General features: G+C 36.4%; 1 protein-coding gene across 31 annotated transcripts in view; it reads right to left on the reverse strand.

Annotated features, from left to right (window-relative positions):
* Positions 1 to 21880, reverse strand: part of SORBS2 (sorbin and SH3 domain containing 2) — a 208262-nt gene that overhangs the window by 64791 nt on the left and 121591 nt on the right. For 17 of the 31 annotated variants that reach the window (XM_069013875.1, XM_069013876.1, XM_069013881.1 and 14 more), the window contains 5 exons: positions 14636 to 14685; positions 7713 to 7805; positions 7116 to 7142; positions 6003 to 6127; positions 4398 to 5015 (listed from right to left, as the gene is read on the reverse strand). In XM_069013875.1, coding sequence (XP_068869976.1) covers positions 4398 to 5015; positions 6003 to 6127; positions 7116 to 7142; positions 7713 to 7805; positions 14636 to 14645 — 873 coding nt within the window. In that variant the 5' untranslated portion in view covers positions 14646 to 14685. The remainder of the gene's footprint in view (positions 1 to 4397; positions 5016 to 6002; positions 6128 to 7115; positions 7143 to 7712; positions 7806 to 14635; positions 14686 to 21880) is intronic. The other 14 variants (XM_069013891.1, XM_069013894.1, XM_069013895.1 and 11 more) reach the window with 5 other exon arrangements.

Consider the following 21880-nt stretch of genomic DNA (forward strand, 5'->3'; position numbering starts at 1 on the left):
TCAGATTAGGTTTGTTATTGGTATAGCCCAAGAAATGCTAGCAGAAGTCAGGCGGATTAAATGCCAAACAAGTACTTAATCAATTAGATTGATGAAAAACTAGCTAGACTATGTGGCTATCTTGGGTCGTGGAGCAACACTTGAGAGACAGAGAGATAAATGTCATCAGTCTTGATGTGAATTGAAGGTCTGAAGAGCAGCTTTCTGCTGCTCTGTTGAAATGCTTCTCTTCCATCAAACAGTAAAATGTCAGGCCTGAAGAACACAGATGCTTTCCAATTCACATAAAGCAGACAGGTGACCCCAGTATGGGTTTCAAAATCAGCCATATCGTTTTTATGCAAGATGTGTGGGGAGTGGTGTGAGGTTACTAATGACACCAGAGTACTGGCCTTGCTTCAACAGTCAAGACACAGATAAGGAGAATCAGAGATAAGTGAATAAACTCATTGTGTTAATACATAGCAGAGTTTAGTAGTCAACAATTAAATTACACCCATACATTTGCATAAATGGGTAAAAATACCTCTATTTTAAATTGTTAAAAGCTGATTTCAAAATCTTCAAACTAATGCTGCAAATTATATTTCAATGCCCATTTTTCTACCTAGTCTCTTATTCTAGACACAGTATAAGGAGGTGGAGTTCAGCCCTTGTCTAAAACAATACTAGTGATGTAGAACTTAAAATGAAAAATACATGCTCAATTTTCTCTGCTTCACATCTGTCTCCAGAATGCTGAAACTGGTTTTCGCTTTCTTCTATATCACTCTGTATATTGTCAATACCTAAAACCTGGAAATGTACTATATGGATTGATTCAGAATTTTTTTTTTAATTCCAGGTTTATTTTCCTTGATGCACTTTTCTACAGCTATAAGGCTGTCAAAAGAAACACCTTCATAAACATCTGCTATAGATGTTTCACTCCTCCAGGACATCAGGACTAAACCAAGTGTTCAACTCATCTGAGGAATTCAAATAAGAGAACAAATGCTTTGCAACCTCAGTTTTAGAGAGTGGTATCTAGAACAATAGGACACTTAGGAACCCAGGAACAAAATAATAGTATCAGGTGATTATTTCTGAAGATGCAGTTCAGAATTCTTCATCGGTTTATAACTTCTAATAAGAAATTTGGACAAGAAAATTTACCTCCATTGGTTTCATACTAACAAATACTAATTTCTCTGTTGAAATAGATGCAGTTATTTCTCCTGCATCTGCAGTATGGTACAAAGAGACTGTAATAATGTAAAAACCCCTAGTATTGAGTAACTTGAATGCTTCTATTTCCATATATACTCTTAAGGGGTTTAACCTTTCTCTGAGTAGGAGTGTTTACAAAATGTCACTCGGTGAGTCATAGCACACTTCTGCTTGCTCCTAAAGTTTCAACAGATAAGCAATGAAATTAAGTGCAAATAGGAGCACAAACATAGCAAGATACATTAACTGGGACCACACAAGCTCACTCTGGGCTGTAGATTTCCATACTTTGTGACATAATATAGTTGTACATGTTGGCTAGACAGAGATACCCCCACATGGACAGTATTTCTCATTTACCACCCCTTAAGGAGTGTTGATTACCTATCTTACCTCATTCTCCTTCACATACATAAACCCAGATGCAGAAGGAGAGTTTCACCTTTCTAAACGTATTTGTTTTTTTGAGAGTTTCTGTGGCAGCTTTGAAGATTGCTGGCAGACTTAATTTACAGTCTGAGAGCATCCTTTGAGGACATAGCTTGACACACAACCTATAAGCTGTACGTACAAAAGTATTTTAACTCATATACAAAGTCCTGTAGTGCTTGCAGATCTAAAACAATTTTTAAAATGAAAATACTATCCTACATAGTATACTGAAAATTAATTTTCTATGTGAGAGAAATCATGAACTTTGCAAATACTATGACATACAGCACTAATATTTGGCATTAGCTAGAATAGCTTCAAGGTTTTAAACTGAGATCTGAGTCAGAAAATAAATCTTTTTAAACATATAGCTGCAGCCTTTATTTCTAATTTTAGCTGATAGCATCTTCATTTTGGGACCTCACCTGATGCAGACTTTTACACCACCTCACACGCTGATTTGTACTCTAGTTTTAGATATGTATTTTAGCAAAGAGCTACAAAACCCACTGGTTCCACGACTCAATTGTGATGCCAAATACACCCCTTCATCAGAATTTATTTCAAATTTGAACATTACAGAAAATGTCAGCTGAATTTTACAGATAAGAGATCCATAAAGGGATACAGCTTGAAAAGATGGCTACATTCCTTAATGATCTCTGTGATCAACCCAAATTTTTATAATTTTATTTAGAGCAACCCAGTTGCCAAATTCCTGATAGTGCTTCCCACACGCTGAAACCAAGGAGAAGGCAGAAAAGTAAGTGAAGAATTGCCAAATAAGCCACAGATACTTTTCTGATTTTTTCAGCTTGAAGTGAAACTAAACTAGATTCTAAATTAAAAAAAAAATGCAAAATATGTTTTGACTTTTAAAATTCTAAAAAAATAGTAACTCGAAGATGAACTATTTTTAGTCCTTCTGATTAGACTTTGAGTATTATTCTTGATCATAAAAAGGTATTTCCTGTTATCTTTGTTAGCTATCATACTTTCTGTTTTGAGAAACACTTTGATTTCTCTGACCAGATATAATGCATCATATTCTAACAGGCTGAGCAATTATTTTTAAGTGAAAAGATAACAGACACAAAATTTGTACTGGCCACACCTACACCTGTTCTGCTGTTTGACAGTATCCTTTGATGCCCATATTTAAAAGACTTGCAAGCCTGTCATCTATAATCTTCGTATCTACCCCATCTATCAGAAATAGCTGTTGCTCAGCTTTCCTTATTGTTTCTGACATGGATTCTTTACTGTGACTCTTGCTTGAACTGACTTGTTTTACCTGGAAAAAATCACTGAGTAGCAGACTGGTTCTTCTAAAAGCTAAAGCAACTTGTTTTTCTCAAAATGTTCTAAATTTTATGCAGCCTAAACGAAGAACTTAAGATGATAGTTTTGACAGTGCCTAGTCTTGAGAAGGACAAAAGTGATTAATCCTTCTGTGCTCCTATTTTTTAATGGAGAGAATTCAAAAGGAGCACTGCAGATTGTTGCCATATAATTCCACAGAGCTTTGTTCTGATCAAAAATTTTACTTGGGAGTTGAAGGGGGAGACAGATGTATTAAAACTTTAAAGCTATCCTGTCTTCAAGGCAGTTACTTATGGCTTCCAGAGTAGAGATGTGGTTGAATGTGACGCTCTGAAAGAGACACAGTCTGGAAAAGCAGATGTGTTACTACTGTTGACAATAGGGCTGTCAATAGTGCTGTATTTACTTCAGAGCAGCCTCAATGATTCCAGCAGAACTAGATGAACACAAATATGCCATGATGGGATTCTCACTCAGACAAAGCTTTGAGGCAGATATGCCTAGACCTACAGCAACCTCTACCTCCATTTCAAACACAGATAAGATGGTATATTGGCAGATATACTGGAATAATTATCTTTTTAAATAGAAAAATCTTAATGTGGCTAGGTAAAGCAGAGTAGAAAGGACAAAGTCTATTCAGAGCTCTCCTTTTGCCTAGTATGTATTCACTGCTGCTTTCTTGTGCCCAGGCCTATTTCATTTGACCCAATGAGTTTCTGAATGGCAACGAATACTGCTCAGACTCCTTGGGTTCTATACTGTGTGTCTGATACTCCCATTTCTCCTACATGAGATCAGTATAGTTAAAGAAATTTCATTTCAGTAGGCATAAGGTATAGGGGAAACAAAGAGAGTAGAAGTTCAGTGCCCAGTGATGTTTCATATGGAGGTGGTTGACAAAGATTTTACCAACCTGTTTTCTTTAAAAAGCTCTATTGCACAGGACACATAGGAGGCAGCACTGCCCAGTCTTGCAGAAAGCACTGACTGAAAAAATGTATTTTTTGTGGCCCTAGCAAACTTGCAGAGTTGCATTTAAGCTCCCCCCAACTCAACCTAAACTTTTCTATCCATACTTGATCCTTCCAGCATCTATGGCAGCATAACCCTCTAATGCAATCCTCTCTAGGAAGAGCCACTCAAGCAGATGCATCACCTAGAGTACAATAATTTCTTGTGGTGCATTTGCACTCCATAAAGTGCTAGCAGAAGAACAAAGAATTCTGCTTTCCATCTCAGCTAGATAATTTTATTTTTCCAATAACCTTCCAAAACCTTCTGATTCTGTTCATTTCTGTTTTGATCCATGTGACAGGTAGTTTTACCCAGAAAACACAAGATCTAACTTTGGTAATGTAAGTATAACTAAACAGATGGTTATTAAGTGATTCATGAAGATCTAAAATAAAAGATGGAAAAATTAAATATACCACATGGCATTCTGCAGCCTGTGAAGAAGGAAGAACTGTAGACTTTTGTCCCAAATCCTTTGAAGGCATCTTTGAAGTGTCTGGAGAAATACTAGGTGGATGATCTTGGATTTCAGGCTCTGCTTTATGGTCAGGGGTGGGAACTATCTGAACGGAAAGAGACGCTATGTGTATCTCAGGCATGGGGTTACAGGCAGGTGAGATAGGCCTTCCTGGAAATACTGGCTCTTCAACAGGCTTGAGCTGTTGCTGTGAATGACAAGGAATGCTACTTGCTGGGTCACGTGTCCGGGTTAATTTCAGAGTAGATATTTTACGTTTTTGAGACTGTTGCCTTTGGCCTTGATGGAGAGTAGTACTAATGCCAGCTACTGTGCTTGTGTCTGCACTGGAGATTGAGGTCAGTGGTTTAATGATTTTTTGTGCATAGGACACACTTGTGTTAGATATTTGGGAAGACATTGTCTCCTGAATAGACGTCTCGCTAGTGTAATAGGCAGTATCTGTGGGGTGGTGTTTAGCTGGATCAGCAGTTACTGCCTGGAGATTAATTTCGTTCTCGTGATTAGTTACTCTTGCTTTCCGAAAACTTTCTTTTCTAGGAGGTGGCAGAGGTGCCTTATTTGCCAAAAGCATCCACACACAGCAAAATAACATTGAAGAAGAAACAGAAAGAAAGTAAATGTTAGCAGGAGATACAGTTCAGTTTTACTTTTATATTTAAATAAAGGAACTTGCAAATTAAAGGGCTTCATCTTAACATTGCTCAACTCAATGGACAACTAAATTGGTCAGGTTCCCACCACCATTTCCTGTGCAGCTTCTGTTTAAACAGCCAGATGTTCCATTTCCTTGGAGTAAAGTGGGATCAGAAAGGATGAGACGGGAGCCCACAATTATTCGTTTTCTTTTAAAAAACAATTATTACATTGAATAAGAATTATTGCTGTTAAAGCATTCAGGTATGTAAGTACTCCATGATCTTAGATAGGAAGCAATTATTCACAGATAGCACACATATATAAAACACAGAGCCTCTTAAACCTTTGAATTAAAATAGTAACAGAGAGAGTATTAAGATTAGTATGTTGATAATTTTTGGACAGATAAAGATGTTTCCAAGTGTGTGGGGGGGTTTCTGTTTGATTTTTTGTTATTGTTTGTCTCTGTTTTTAGTGTGCTGTAATTACATTGTTCCACAAAACAGGCAGAAGCATTTTATTCTGCATAATTAATAAATTTTAATTCTCAGATATTTTGATGACTGGTGCACTTTTCCAAGTGTAAACTATTAATAAATACTCTTTGAAGTCTGGGAACACTCCTAGAAAGCTTTTACTTGTGTATGACCTAGTTTTATTTAGCTGTCTGTCTTACTCATTGAAAGCAATTTCTGGTAATTAACCTGGGGGCATACAGCCTGTGTGGAGTATGCTTTATCTATGCAGTAAACCAGTCTGTAGTGACCCATATGAACAGGTGATTCACACTGTCTGGAAGACATCAGGACACTATTTCATAGAGGTATCCCAACTATATGTGCTCCCCCCCAGAATAACTCCCCCAGCAATGGCATAGCAGTAAATGTGGTGTGTCCAGTTTTACCTGAGTTGGTGATTTTTTATCCTGTAGATTTGGCCGCACACTCCTAAAACCTTTTGCTGAAAGAGATGAACTGCTGGCGTCTCCATTCAGCGTTTCTCTACTTCCATTATTGTAAGATTGCCAAGCTTTTGTAAATAAAAAAGAATGAAACCATTTTTTTGGTGTGATTAGTACATCTACAACGCTCTCAACATAGCAACCCAGCTACTAAACAAATTACACAACTGACAATGACGCTGTTTTACCATGGAAGTTACAAGAACATGGCTAAAACTGCTACTCTACAAAATACTGATCTTTAAAATTTAGAAAATTCAAGCATTGCCAAAAGTCTTGGTATTGGGCAGTTTGACATCTTCCCACAGCTTTCATACAGACTATGTATTTTAACCTTGAGAGTCTTTTTGAGATGCTGGTGCTTTGGCCCCTGTATAAATCAGGCTCAAGTTCTTTCACTTTCAGGTTAGGTTCTTGAACTTCACAGCTGTGGTGGATTTTGAAAAACATCTCAGCTCATGTAAAAGTTAGTTGGTCATGGCAGTTTCACAAAATTTAACCACAGTACCCAATTAGTTGTTCCAACAGCGTATCTTATTGCTAAATTTGAATGACACCTCGATTTTCCAACTAACCAACCATGTTTTTTCTCTATCCTCAGACCTGGAATGCCCTCAAAGCGTTGGCCAAACATACAGGGAGATGTTGAAGACAAAATACTGTAAGAGGCTGGGAAAAGTAACACATTATGTGAGCAGGCTGCTAAGTGAGGTGGGCAGAACTTGAAATCCTGAGTAAGGCACTAAAAAGGAAATAGCAAGTACCACCGAATGGTGCCACAGTGATGAAGCTAAAGGTGGCAAATTAGCAGTCTGTTTTTTCCCACACAATTCATTTTTCTGACAACATACTCTGTGTTACAGGAAATAAATGCTTTCAAATGAGATCTGAATTTGAGGTCTTAACCATTAACAATTAGGATTATAATTTCAGGTGTGCTTTCCTTGAAGAATGAGGAAGTATGGAGCAATGAAATCAAATAAATAGAAGATTGTTGTAATTCATCCACTTATATGGTATTACACTGATACATAAATAATACAGTGTTTTATTTACCTGAATCTGGAGACTGAGAATCAGACCCTGAAAAAGAAATATCCAATATTAATTTGTGTTAGAAATAAATTAATTTTGCAAAAAACACACAGGAGTATTGATAACAAGCAGTGTGCCTCTCTAATGAAGATTTAGTATGTTTTTATTGTGAATATTTTTAGGTAAACATGCTTCATAAATGATTTTTTTAAGTTAATCTGGCTTCCGACAATCATTTTACAACAACACTCAGATTCTTTTCCTTGATAAGAGTTTTTAAATCAAGTTTCAATAAAAAAGTTTGTAATAAACAAAACCTCTTTTTCATGCTTTGTTATCTTGAAAAAAATACAGGGGATGTGATACCCAAAATACATATCAAGGGCAAAATGAATTTACACATATAATTCATGTTTTATTATTTTTTTCATGAATGGCTACTAAGCAGAGGCAGAGAGAAATTATCACCACTTTTTAAAAAGCATTGCAGAAGTAATAGATCTGTCAGTGGAATAGAAAACAGTGTTACCCTTCTCCTTGTTGCAAAGTAATATGGCAGGAATGCACAACTACAAAAAAGCCATTCAGAAGTTGTATCTCAATGGTTAGTGGTTATACCTGAGGCCAATAGGTTTGGAGAACTCTGAACTCTCTTCACAGCTGTTAATGTGACAGACATTGCAGCGCGTTTGCGAGCACACCCACCGCTATCTGGAAGCACAAAACAATACAGACAGCAGCCCCAGACAAAGGGAGCAAGCACATGCAACATATCACAGTGTGAGATATGCCAAACATGTATGAAAGTAAGCATGCAGTTAGGGAACTGCTGCAGAAATGTGTGAATTCGCAAGTTTGGCAGATTTGCAGAAAACATTTCACAAGCTTTAAATAATAAACCTCACAGAAAATAACCAAAGAAAGCTGTATTTAATACTTAATCCCCTAGGGAAATATATACACTCTGTAACCTGAAAGACTGCTTAATTACAGCTAATTAGCAAAAGCAAATAAGTTATCAAGATAAAGGATTAAGCATTCCAAAATAATATTAATCAATAATCTGCACTGTAAAATGATTTCGTTGTATGCATTAGAAAGACACCATTCATAAACTAAGCTCATGTTTGATCAGCTGACAGCGTACTTTTTTTCAGTCTTTTGGATCCTTTATGCTCAAGAAACAAAATTACAAGTGAAGGCATAATTTTTTTTTTTTTCATTTTGATGGAACAAACTGGTTGTCCCTCTTCTCCTTTTTTATCTAAGTTAAAAAAAAAAAAAGTATGTCTGGAACTGAATAACATTCTGAGGCAATGCCTAGAAATCTAGAATAATTTAAAAAAATGAGGTACAGAGGAAAACCTTCCTTCAGGATCTTGCCCAGCTCCTTCCTTTCTTTATTCTACTTCTCTCTCACTGGAGCTGCCATTGCATTTTATAAATACTCTCTTATTATTAGAAGATAGCTTTCCCACAACTTAGTTTTGTTGTAAAATAAACTTAATAAATATTTTCCCAATTATATTAAGCAAGAATATTCTTCTGCTCTTCACTAAAATAATTATTTTAACTTTAATATTTGATACTACTGAAATTTCATTCAGTGCTTCAATGAAGTCAGGAACTACAAGCATGATAAATGCAATTTTTATTTCTGTGACCTATGACAGGGAGTTTTATAAAATTAAGTTCTTAATGAAGACCTGCAACCTATTTGCAGAAAGTATTTGGTAAGATAGCAGTAATTTGAGCCACAAAGTCATCTTTAACCCATGTCTCTAAGAGAAGTGAGCTCCTGGTATTTCTTTGCTCATTCCAATATTCCCCTGTTACTTCAGTATTTCCAATACTCCCCTGGCCACAGGTCCTGTAGGATATGCATTAAGTAGTTGTTAACATTGGCAAACATCAGAGCCACTGCCTCGATGTAAGTGGTACCAAAGACTCATTGCCAACTCCAAGGCTCAAGGCAAAAGGCCAAATTATTTAAGCCAGCAGTAGTTGAAAGCAATACATTACCTGCCATTAATTATTGTCATTGTACATGTGAAACTAAGGCAATGGCTATCAAATCTGCACATTTGTTTTAGTTTGCTTACATAAATATAAAATGGCAATGGTAATTAAAATCACATTTTCCATTCTTGTATTCCTTTTCCCCCACCATCAACATACATCAGAGGTAATTCCAATGAGATCTGATGATGTGTTGATACTGAGGTTCTGTTCTGAATATTGGCAGACTTTGAAAGCATACTACATTTAATATAAGCTAACAGGCAAAAAAAAATTTTTATACTGTCACAGCTCTTATTCAAACAAAGTGGTACTTTACTTATAATTTTTCAAGAGCTACCTTCATGAATTTCATGATAGAGAAAGTGAAGACAAGGAGAAACTGACTACAAATATTTAACTATTTTAACTTCAGGAAATTCTGCTTCAGTTTAGTTTTTAATGTAACTGAACTGAGTCAGAGTTTTATACTTCACGGACCCATAATCTAGCAAAGTGTTTTGGCTTGATACAAGATAAATAAAACAGATTATAACTGACTACATACAGTATTTACCCCTATATATATAATATAAATATATATATTCACAAGTCTGTACCCACATTAATTATCAGTATCTGTACAACATAATGAGATCCAATTAGCATTCAATTAAGACAGAACCTCACATTTATACGATATTGAGTTGAGCAAAATTTCTAGTAGAATATGAATGTATGTGGGCAAGCACATATTTATGCACGATGGATTCCATCTTCCCATCTATGTTCAGGCCAGGCTCCCATTAAGTGGAGTGTAGAGTATTAAGAAACAGTACTGGAGACTGAATTAATGATCTTCTGCTCATTTCCCTTGCAAACTATAAGCAATTAATATTGCATAGCTGTTACTTAAGGAACAAATGAGGATATGTGAAACAATCTATACAAAACGCATGTATATACAAAAAATATGTGTGCAAATATGTATTTACATGCTCCCAACTCTTTTGACCTGAAAAATTCTTCAGGAATGAGCCCTGTCTTACCAGGTATTGTTTTAACATTGAAGCAAAGGAGACCAGAATCAGCTAAGGTCTGCAGGCAATGCTGGAATGTGAAACTAAGCAATAACTCACAATCAAAACAGCTGCCTAAAATGCAACTGCAGCTTCTTTTTCTCTCCCTCTCTTAATTCTGTTTCCACCTTTAACCCCTTCCCCTAAATTCGCAGCCCCAACAGCTACTCCCACTAGAGACAGCGTCATCCTGAGTGAGCTGTATCTGTATTTGACAAATAGGCTACTGGTTGGGTCCTGCTCCAAAGCCAGATGGAGACGATTCAAAACACCACCATTTCATTTAAAAACAGGGGGTGGGTTTCTGAAAAGACTGTTTCAGACAGTCCGTAAAAGCAGTGGCATAAACAAAGATGAAAGGATGGTGACCTTGTGTGAAGAGGTGAGAGAGAGCACCCAGGGGCAAGAAATTCTTAATAAGCTCTTAAAGCTTATTAAAGAAAAGAAAAATGGCATCCAAACATGTTTGCTGATTATTAGTCTATTCACTGCAACTGTGAATGGTACCATTTTTCCCTTTGTCCGTACAGTGAATTCAAGTTTAGAAGTCTTCAGACCAGGGCTTCTTACTCCTTATTTGCATTCTGACCTTCTGAGGCAAATACATACTGCTGGGTCCAACAGTCCAAGGCAGACAAAGCTGCTGCCTCTCTGCGTCCCCAGATCCAGCCAGGAGGGAGATTGGAAATGCATTCCCAGCAGACACATGTATACACCCCATCCATACATGGGTGGACACACATCTCCAAGCACTCACACTAACACAGCACAACAGCCTCACCACCCTTCCCTCTCTGGCTGAAGGTCCACTAGGGAGAATGGCACACATGGACAGAGTGGATCCTTCCAGCAACTGGGCTCAAACATTGAGTCTGCCACTCACTGCATGCCTGGCTCTCCTGTGACAGCCCTGGGAACGCCCTGGATGAGGGAAACCCTTTGTTCCTTGGGTCTTCTTAATTTGTGTTCTTGCCTGCCCTTGTGTCCCTGTGCTCTTCCAGGCTTATGGAGATAGACAGGCATTTGATGGCTCCTATGATGGGCCTGGGAGTATCCTGGCAGGGCAGGCTATTACTTGGGCTTCCTCTCCTTCCACTGTTTCTCTGAATTCCTTTTTGGATGACAAGCTTTTTACCACATAATCTACACAAACCTATTATTTGGTTCTTTCATGCCGCTAAAAAGTCAATTTTTTGTAGAATACCTGGAACTCAAGCCCAGCTAATTTACTTCAGTGATCTAAAAGTGGCTTAACAATCTATTCAGGAACTCTGCATAGACCGAAGAAGTTCTGTTCTTGTGTCTCATTCAAAATTTAAGAGAACAGTCCATGTAATGGCTTCCATTAATAATTTTAACAAACAGATAATATTTGCAGTCTTCCAGAACTGCATACTTTTCACTCTTGGCTGTTTTTATGTGCTTCATCTAATGCAAACAGCTAATCTGTTTAATAACTTTAAAATTAGATGCATTTATCAAGAATGATCTGTGTGAAATTCAGCCAAAATATTTACAGATGAACACTAAAAATCTGTTTTAACTATTAACTTCTATCCATTTATTATTCCTCAATGCAATTATCTCTCCTCCAACATGAACTATGCATGCACATAAGTATAATGAACAATAAGGAATTTATCCTGTGTTTTAATCTGATGTGAGCTTCATGGGCAGCTCATGTTTTCTGTAAGTTAGTTAATCAAGCAACCGAGTTAATGATGTTCATCAGTCTGTAAAATACCTGAATACTTACTGAAGAAATCCCCTATATATAGCTTAAAATACTTTTCTGTTGATGATTGCTTAGTCTGGGTTTAAAAACACACACAACATTCTATGAGACTACTATTTTAAAATTATGACATTTGAACTCCAAAAGCAAGCATGAGCCAAAGTACCCTTGATACTTTTGAAAACCTCCTCTATATTTTACCTCTATTTCTTAGCTTTTGCAAAAATGTTTCATTGCCTTATGCTGCTGAATATTCCTTCCTAACATGTGGTACAGAATTAACATCAAATGCTAAAAAATCCCTCCCATATATGGTACAGTATTGCAAACCAAAGCTCTTCAAAACATTTTCTCTGTAGACAAAAATATCTTCCGGAGGGTTTGCTGAGACAGACTGCCAAGTCTGCAGCCACAGGGAACACTGGATTAGAGGAGCCCCCTCTAAGCAGTAGATTTATTTTTTAATTTTAAAGCTGCATATACACTAGCTTTGCCACTCCACCAGTTACTGGCATCAAACTAGAGAGCTCATTTACCTACAGGAGTCATTAATGAAACATGTATTTTTAAAACAAACTAGTGGCAAATCAATAGTATCTGATAACCTCCAACTGGACCATGCACAAATTCCTGTTATAAAGCAGTGAAATAAAAAAAAAACCATCAACCCCAAACCAAAGCTGTAGCACTCATGTTCAAAGAAAGCACAGTGTAAAAAGAAAAAAGGAAAAAAAAAAAAAAGGAAAGAGGGAAAAAAAACATAGCTAGACAGAACACCAGGCAGAACAGCTTCCACCTGAGTCACTCTCTTTCTTAATGAAGTAATGCTTTAAGTAAGTGCAAGGATAGGTGCAAGATGTCCACTTTTACACCCTACTCGCAGGTTTTTATTTTTTTTTTACATTCAGAGAACAATCTACATCAATGGAACTGATAAGAAATACCACATTTTCTGTCAATGCCTTCTTTTACTGCAGCTGATAACATGCACACTAATATCAAGCATACAGAAGACGAAAAAATGTTTTCACTGTCTAAGTGAAGAGTAGATGAAAGTTCAACCTAAGATCATGATATCTTTAAGTAACGGGAGAGGATTTCAGGCGTGTTCAGGTCTTTAAGGTCTGTTTTCAAGGCTCCTGTGTGATCAGAAGACTCCCAATCCCCAAGAGAAGTCATTCAGCCACAGATTATTCAAATCTTATGTCTTTCGTCTTGAGAATTCATAACTTACATGAAAAATCTTAGTATAACATTGAAAAAAGTCATACTTCAGGGTTGCAGTAGCACAAACTAGCAATTTACCTCTTTATTCATGTTTTTTGAACGTGAAGCTATAAAATTACCTCTATCATATGATTTTAACTCATATGACAGCAATGCACAATGTAATTATAGTATGATGATTAGCCAAGTTACTTCTGAAATTACAGTTCTATTAAACAAGTCTTATTTTAGTACTATCTTAATTATATAGAACGACATGTTTAGGAAAGGCACTTTCACTAAAAATGAGAGAGGATGGGACAAATATCAAATAGTATTTTTATAAATGAAAAATACACCACCTTGGATAAACAATTAAGAACAACCAAAACTTTGGGGAACAAAAGTACACACTCAAATGAGGAAATTAATTTCTCTTGCTTGTTCCATTTACAAATGTAGTGGTATCAAGTGAGCTAATGTATTTTAACTTTGTATTAAAATGTATGTTCAAAAAATGGCTCCTACTGAGTTCCGAATGTCTGAGACAACAGGAAGCCATGAAGCCTGATTAATACAGTGATCTAGATAATGGCACCTATACCATGGAAAAGCTAATCCCTTTGAGTTAGAGCATGCTGCTGAAAATCAGACTGCAAAGGTAGTTCTGGTCCTCAGGTCCCACATACCATGTCATGGTGAAGCACTGTGGTCAGTGATAAAGCCACTGGTTTGGAAAGGATGGATATGTCTATCCTTGGGCCACAGTTAATCTTCAAACCAGACAGTTCACCTAAAGAGCTGACTGCAACCGAAAATTTACACCTAAATGAGGCCAGGATTTCAGCAGTCTGATTTCAAGAGACCTATTCCCTCTTCCAGCACAAACAGCAGCGCTATCTTACAGGCTTCGGAAGTTCAGGAGCAACTATTAGTATGCTGTCATAGATCATGAAGATAACTTTCTACAGAGTACTTAATTTGGTCAATACATCTGTTACAGCAGCTTGAGAGAAAATACAAAGCACTGTAAGTACAACATATCCTCAAGATTATCCTCAGCTGATATGCAAGTGCAGTTTATAATATAGGGAAGTGTTTATATGCCCCTTAATTTAGTGACAGTACAGAATGGAAATAAAGGATTTTAAAAGCATGCACATTTTCTTAGGAAAATGTGATGCTTTAATGACACTCTTCCATCACTGCTATACCCTTATACTATGTATTTTCACATAAAACATATACACACACAAAACTGATACTATAAAATTAGGAACAGAAGGCTAAACATGCACTTTTATTTTGTGTATCCATATATATCCATACATAGAAAAACATGTATGTAAATTTTACATATGGAATACAAATGCACATAAGCAGGCACACTATTAAAGTATCTTGCTTATTTTGAGTTCAGCACTGATTAAAGTACAATTTTTTCATGAAAATTCTAGTAAATTTGGGATTTTCTCTGCTCACAAAACAACACATTAAAAAAAAATCTCACAGATGCAGCATACCTGTGTTCATTTTGACACTGGAGGATTTGCTATAAAAGTCTTCAGATTTCCTGCGGAAAATAAAACGATCTATTAATTTGCACAGGACGAGAATGTGTGGTACAAAATGGCAGCAGGGCTTTTTGGAGGGGTGGAGAATCACTGTGATACAAATGGCAGTCCTATTTTAACACTGCTTTAATTAAATTGGTACTGCTTGTCCTTCCAAAGTTAAAGATGAGCTCTCACTTCCATTATAAGTCACCCTATTTTCAAGTGTTTAATATCTCTGTTGTAAATATTTTCTATGGGATAAAAAAAAAAAAACCTAGTGATTAACTTCTGGTCTTGAAACTATAAACTAAAAATTTTTTCCATACAGGAACATGGAAATATTTTTAAAAGATGTTTATAAGGTTTATTCACTCCTTTGTGCAAACTAAAAGCTGTAAAGAGTAGGTCTCTCCAAATATTTTCTAAGCAGGCAAAGTTACCAAGTCTTTCTTAACAATTTATGAGCAGATGTGGTTGTTTTCATCCAGTGATTTAACATATCTCCACAGACAACACTGGCATTCTTAATGTTGCTTGATGTATTTCTAAGCACAGAATTGGGATGTGTCTTGGCACCCACAGGAATCCTTATCAAAACTCCTAATGGAATCATTAGGTAGCGAACCAAGTCACTATACACCAACGCACTTTTGAAAGATAATAATCTGCACCAAAGTAATGTAAAGTGCACACAAAGTTTGAATCTATTCAGATATCCCAACTCTATACAGTACTTACAAACAAACAAATAGTGAAACACAACAAACCAAACTACAACTGCAGAAAACTCATAGCATCCTACATTAACAGCCTACTGATATCACAGGACAAAGTAGACACTATTTTCCACCTACTGCCAGTTTATGTCACAGCTTTATCTCAGGATGAAGTGGCATCTGCGTACTAGCCAGTCTTAGCTGTATTGTTACATATACACTGTCCACTATAATTTACTTTAGAAAATGGGCAGACACACTAAAGGCCAAAATACTGAGGGCTTTAAAAAAAAAAAAAAAAAAAAAAAAAAAAAAAAAAAAAAAAAAAATTCTCCCACTGCACTGTTCCCACACCAAGCCCAGGATAAAACCAAGGGAAAAATTAGATTTTGTAATGTAATACAGCTTCAAAAAATAAATTAAAAATATAAACTGCCTGGCTATGTTGGAGTAAGTTGGAAGGTATGCATAAGGGACCATTTTTGTGATGGGAGACCCAAGGTACTCATTACCACAAGTAAACAAAATATCAAAACAGAATTCCAGTTAGACTCAACAGGAACCCTGAATTAACTGTACCTCTGAGGTAACGTATATTGCTGTATTCTCTTGTACTCATAACAAGGCCAGACATTCCACTGCTTGAAAAAATTACTGTTTTTCAGAAACTATCTGAACTCTGCTGCTATTATGCAGTCAGTTTTGTGACAAAAAGAGATGTATGTTAAACTTTTTGAGAACTATGGAAATAAATAACTGGCAGAGAATGAAGTTCTATTGCATTATTTTTATGCTGCAGCAAACTACCCCTGAGAATTTTTAAAAGATCTTTTAAAAATTAAGGCATATTCTATTTGTAAAAAAATGTTTTTGATATAAGGTGTCGGACTGAAATTTTGGGTTTCTTTAACTGCTACAGAATATTCTTACAGCTTCAAATTCCCACTGTGTTTTCAGACTGCTAGAGGAGACACAATTTCCAAGCCTTCTTTTAGCTTGGAACTGGATTGCTGATGGTACCACGTATAAGCTATGAAATGCAACATGATATTTATTTTCAGACCCAACAAGTAGAGGACTATTGGAACATTGCACAGCCGAAATGATTTCTAGCAGGTGGCTTTGATATATTTACCCAAAGCATGCTTAACTCTTATTAAAGTTTTAACAGACAAAACTCAGTTTCAGCACTATAGCTTTGTCTTCCTAAGAATTTCTATCTGAACAGTTTAGGCTACACTTATTGCTGACACTCACTGAGGGACCTCATACAAATCACTACTGTTTCCACATTAATCTAATTTTGCTAAAAAACAACTTAGTCTTGCATACCTAACATATGCATGTAAATAAAGCAATCCAAATCTCACGCATGCAAACAGCAGGCCTTGTATTTCATACTAAAATTATTTTGAATTCCCTGCTTCTAAGGAGCTACAGCACCATTCAAATACTTAATGATACTGGGGTAGGAGCCAAATGAATGCGATGAAATTAAATGCCATATGCCTGAAATGACTTTATTCAACATGGTTTCAATCAGTCTTTAAGATCCTTGCTTCAAGAAGGAAGTGGTGGGGGGAGGAACAGGGAGCAAAGGGCTGGTTTTGTTTTGTACTGAGGTTCCTTCTTGATTTCCTTCTGAAAATTGTTCTTTGGGAATGGGTTTGCCCCTGACAGAGGAGAGATGAATGTTCCACGCAAGCATCAGACACTACTGCCAAAATGCACACCCAAAGATCAGCTACGATACTCAGCTCTCAGACAGCCAATGCTGTGACAGAAGGAAGGCCTGCAAGGACTGTGCAGACACAAAGCACCACTGGAATGCATGAGTTTTCAAAATCAGTCACCTAGATTGGGCAAGTCTTCTACTCAGCTCACATCTGATCTTTGATGCTGAGGTAAAAGAACACTGAGTTTAAGCACAGTAGCAGGCCTAACTTTTGCAGAGGGAAATCCAGAATTAATCTTCATGTCATTCTTCTGTAGTTAGCTTCATTTGGAAGAGCTAATGAAGCAGGAAATTAATGACTGTGCTAACGCACAAAAATGGGTCTGCTGGGTTGCATACAACTGCAGTTACCATTGCTACATTTAGTTTCACTAAATACATATCCTAGATAATATTACAATGATTAACTTAGCTCAGAAATTCTTTGCATTGCAAGAGGTTACTGCAAAGTCTTGTGGGAATCTCATGGACATCTGCTCTATTTTCTCCAAGAGACCCTGATATCTACTTGTGATTACTTCTGTTCCTGGTAAGTTCTGAAGTGGGGGGTGCTGAAGGAAAACATTCTGTCACCCCTTCTGTTCCACATTCATATGGAGCTATAAAAAGGGTTAGTGAGAAGTCAAGGAAGGTTTCCCCACCCTCAGTTTATTCATGAATCAAGATGCATGACTTTACTGTTAGGGGTTTAATTCCATTCTTGATCAGCTCTTCAAGCACCTACAACCATAAGGCAGGAGAACCATCCAGACACAATCCTGTGCCACGTGCTCTCAGATGACCCTGCCTGAGCAGGAAGGTTGGATCAGGTGATCCAATGTGGTCCCTTTCAACCTTACTCATTCTGTGATTCTAAGTTACCTCTCATTTATTCTTTGCCATTTCACGAAAGACATTATAAAAAGCAGGTTTAAAATGTAATTTTTTGATAGAGTATTTATATTAATTCTAAATCTAATTCTAGTATGTGCTTTTTACAGTTACCATCCTTTGTAATGAATTCTACATAAAGGACCTTTAGTGAGAGAAGCAATTGATTTAGAACACGGAGTGCAGATGGATCAACAGCAGCATAGATATGTGTCTGGCTGGAAAATTACAGATTTTCATTTTCTTAGGTAGAGAGCAGTTCCCAGATATTTGCAGAGGACAGGAGCTTTCCTGACTTGCACCAGAAGGAGTGTCAAACTTTCATTAATGTTGCTTGCCAATTTCACAGTTTGAACTAGAGAGAGTAACCTACTTGAGAAAATATCTGCAAAGCTAAGAAACCAAGTCAGTGGGTGAGTTTACTACAAGGATTGTTTATTCGGTGAGTTTAAACATTGCAGGTGACCCACAAACACATATTTATTACCCGGCAGGACTCTATTTTGCATGTGGCAGTATATTCTTTTAACGCACATCATTAAGACTCTGCAGAGCATTCCTGCTCCACAACAGGTCAATATACTTCATATGCCAACTCATACATTCAGTGATGGAAGGTAAAAAAAAGTATGAAGCATTAGTTCTGAAATTACAGTGAAGTTATTTCTCTCACTATTTAAAAGAAATTTTTTCAGATGTTTACTGTTAGCAGGACAACTATGGCAATGAGAATGCAATGAAAACTGATAAACCCCAAAACATTAGACTGTGACAACCACATTCACAGAAAGAAACAACTGTCCTGAAGCTGTCTTGCTAGAAGTCTCTCCTGCTGAGCCTATAAGCAGGTAGAAAGCTTATATGCAAAGATATTGTTTGTATAAAAAAATGTTTGATGGAGCACAGGTAGATGATGCTTATAATGAAAATGGTTCCCCCCATGTTTCAATTTTATTAACATGCAACAAGAAGTCCCCAAAATGGCAGGGCATCTTTACTAAGATCCAACACAGCAAGGCATATGCTCAGCATATGCTTAAGCATATGTTTTATGAAAGCCCCACAGATCTATTTCTATGCTTTATGTTAATCACAAGCATAAATACTGTTTTTCCCCAGACCACACTGCCTCACCCTATAAGGATCTGAACACTCAGGAGTTAGAACTCCAGTTCTACTTAAAGTGTTTTCAGATAGATAGTCAAAGAGACAAACATAGGCAGACAAGTGACATTGCAGTTTCTGTAACTTGAACTTTTCAGTTTTTCTTACAGGGTTGTGAAGACATCCTCACTCTAAGAAGTGCAGTGTCATTGCACATGTTACTCATGTACATTATCTGCAAATGTACCGATCAGGTCATTAAACAATTGGGATGGCGGAATAATTGGTACATGGTCATAAACCTCTACTGGAACACAACAGATAACTCACACTGTACTCAGCAGCAGTAAGTGCATGACCAGAGAAATCTCTACATACAAAACCTCTGTTTCCTGGATCATCTGCAGTATTACGAACAATCTTGGGCTGATATCTAACTTACAGCAGATCAGATATTTGAGCCTATTTCCTCAGCAAATACAATACTAACATTGTTATTCAATGTACTGCTAAGATTTTGTGTTGGAAAATCCAAGTGGTTCTAGTTTCCATGTACAAATGTTCAGAGTATCAGATACAAGAGAATCCATCACAGGAGTCTATGACTGAACGTTCTCTATAAGCACATCAAGGGATTGGATGTAAGTGGAGGAAATAAATGCACGATTAATCATTTCATGTATCTTAAATTTAAGTTGAAAATCATAAGGCAATTTCTATTCATGATAAAAAAGGTCTGAAGCACTTGTCACGAGTGCTGTGGTCAGACTTAATATTCTGAATTTGACAAATGTATGTGAAAAATGTGACTGTCTGAAGGCAGGGGAATAAATCTGATGACACAGGAACTTCTTTCCAGACACTTCTCCTAATGCAATTTTTCTGAGAATGTTAAAAATGCAAGATTAAGAGAAATCAGTATCTTCCTTTCCCATGTTCCTTCATGAAACACAGAAAATTTACCTGATAGGAAAAGCAAAGATCATGTTTCTAAACCGCAGGTTTCTAACAGCAATCTTTGTTCTTGCACATAGCATCAGTAGAAAAAGTTCAAACACTTGTATTTAAATTGGTATCAACATAAGTCTCTAAAGAAAACACACGAAGCTTAAATTTTTGCCTGTTTGTAGCATGATTTTTACAAGATACTTATTTTGACTTGCTATATACTGAAAAATGAACAAATGAACAAAAATTCTGCATTTGGTTCTAAATAGGTACTTGCTGGCATCTCAAAACACTTCTCAAATACTTCAGTAGCAGAACATTTTCCTAAAAGGATACTGCAAGTATAAGAGGATACCAAGAAGGTTATTCAAGCCGACAACATTCTGTACATTTTACTGGTTATTTTTACAGCTGCAAAAGGAACGAGGAGGACAAACTGCTGCTCTTACATTTTGCATCTCCTCCTCTACTACTAGAGAAAATTTTATTAACAATTCCAGTCATGCTTGTAGTGTTTGTGATTTTTTTCATTATTTTTACTACTTAAATATAAATAAAAAAGGAGAAAAGTTCCATTAACTGACTAAAGGTTAAAAGAAAAGTTCCATTAACTTGCTGACGCCAATTCACATTTCTTAGCCTTTTATCCAGGCACCTACTACTGCTTTTAATAATACAAAATTGTACATTTCTAGCCTTTAATGGTGGTTATTTTTGTTCAGTACTTTTGTCTTCTGCCTTTGCTGTTGTTTTACAGGAATTGTATTTGTTCAAATGGACTCATTCAGCAGGCTGGAAATTAGTGCAGATTACTGTGTGAGGGCATGTCACTGAAGTAAACATGCAGAGGATCGGTGTGCACAGACACAATTACAAAAAACTCCACTGTAAGACAGAGTGCCTTAAAAGCATTCTGCATGTTCTTAGTACTTCTGAAAGTTTTCATTTTATCACAATGAAGTATTTGTCTTTTACGAAATACAATTTTCAAACAATGGTACCCAGAATTCACCTGTCAAATCTTTTAGATGTTCTTTAAAATTTTAAAGTTTCATTTCCAAGGAGATACAAATATTCCCAAAATATCCAACTATTTCTCCATCTTTCTCAAGACAAACAAATATCATTAGAACCATGTTTCTGTTAAAAAATCATCATTGGAAGGTTAAATCTGGGCTCTTTACATTGCAGTAACTACCAAAGTTATCAGGAACATAAGAAAGTTTTAGTTTCATCACTCATTTCCAGAACTTTGCAAATTACTGGTCACTTGAATACTTCAAGTATTGTCTAATTTTCTGCTTCTATACAGTATGACAAACAAAGCATTCTTGCTCTTTTCTATTAGGCATGTAATATGTATCAATTTCAGATTAAATATGCATAAAGTTCCACCTAAATAGAATTCCTTCCAATACAGATTTTTTCCCCCACGAGTCAATACCACTCCCCATAGAATCAGTGGGAATAGTGTTAATTCATGAAAGAAAAGTCCATTTCTATTTACCTCTATCAGTTTTGTCTTAAATATAAAAATATGCTTCCCTGAACTACTGGGTTATGTCACATATAGCTTATAGAGTTGGACCAATGTGTGAAGTGATGTAACACTCCTTAATATATTCTTTTAACTATGCTGAAGGAGCAGCATTTTGCTTTAATCTTTTTGTAACACGTGCATAAAACCTGAAAGAATACCTGTAATTTAAAAGACTAACAAAGAGACACCAAGTGAAGGATTTGAATCCTTATTATTTTCTAAGATAGTAACTTGAAGGGATTGTACAGAAAAACTTTCAGTACCCCTACTGAGTACTTAAAACCTGTGGACAATTTTGG

This window comes from Aphelocoma coerulescens, chromosome 4 (genome assembly GCF_041296385.1).
Source record: "Aphelocoma coerulescens isolate FSJ_1873_10779 chromosome 4, UR_Acoe_1.0, whole genome shotgun sequence".
NCBI classification, from domain to species: domain Eukaryota; kingdom Metazoa; phylum Chordata; class Aves; order Passeriformes; family Corvidae; genus Aphelocoma; species Aphelocoma coerulescens.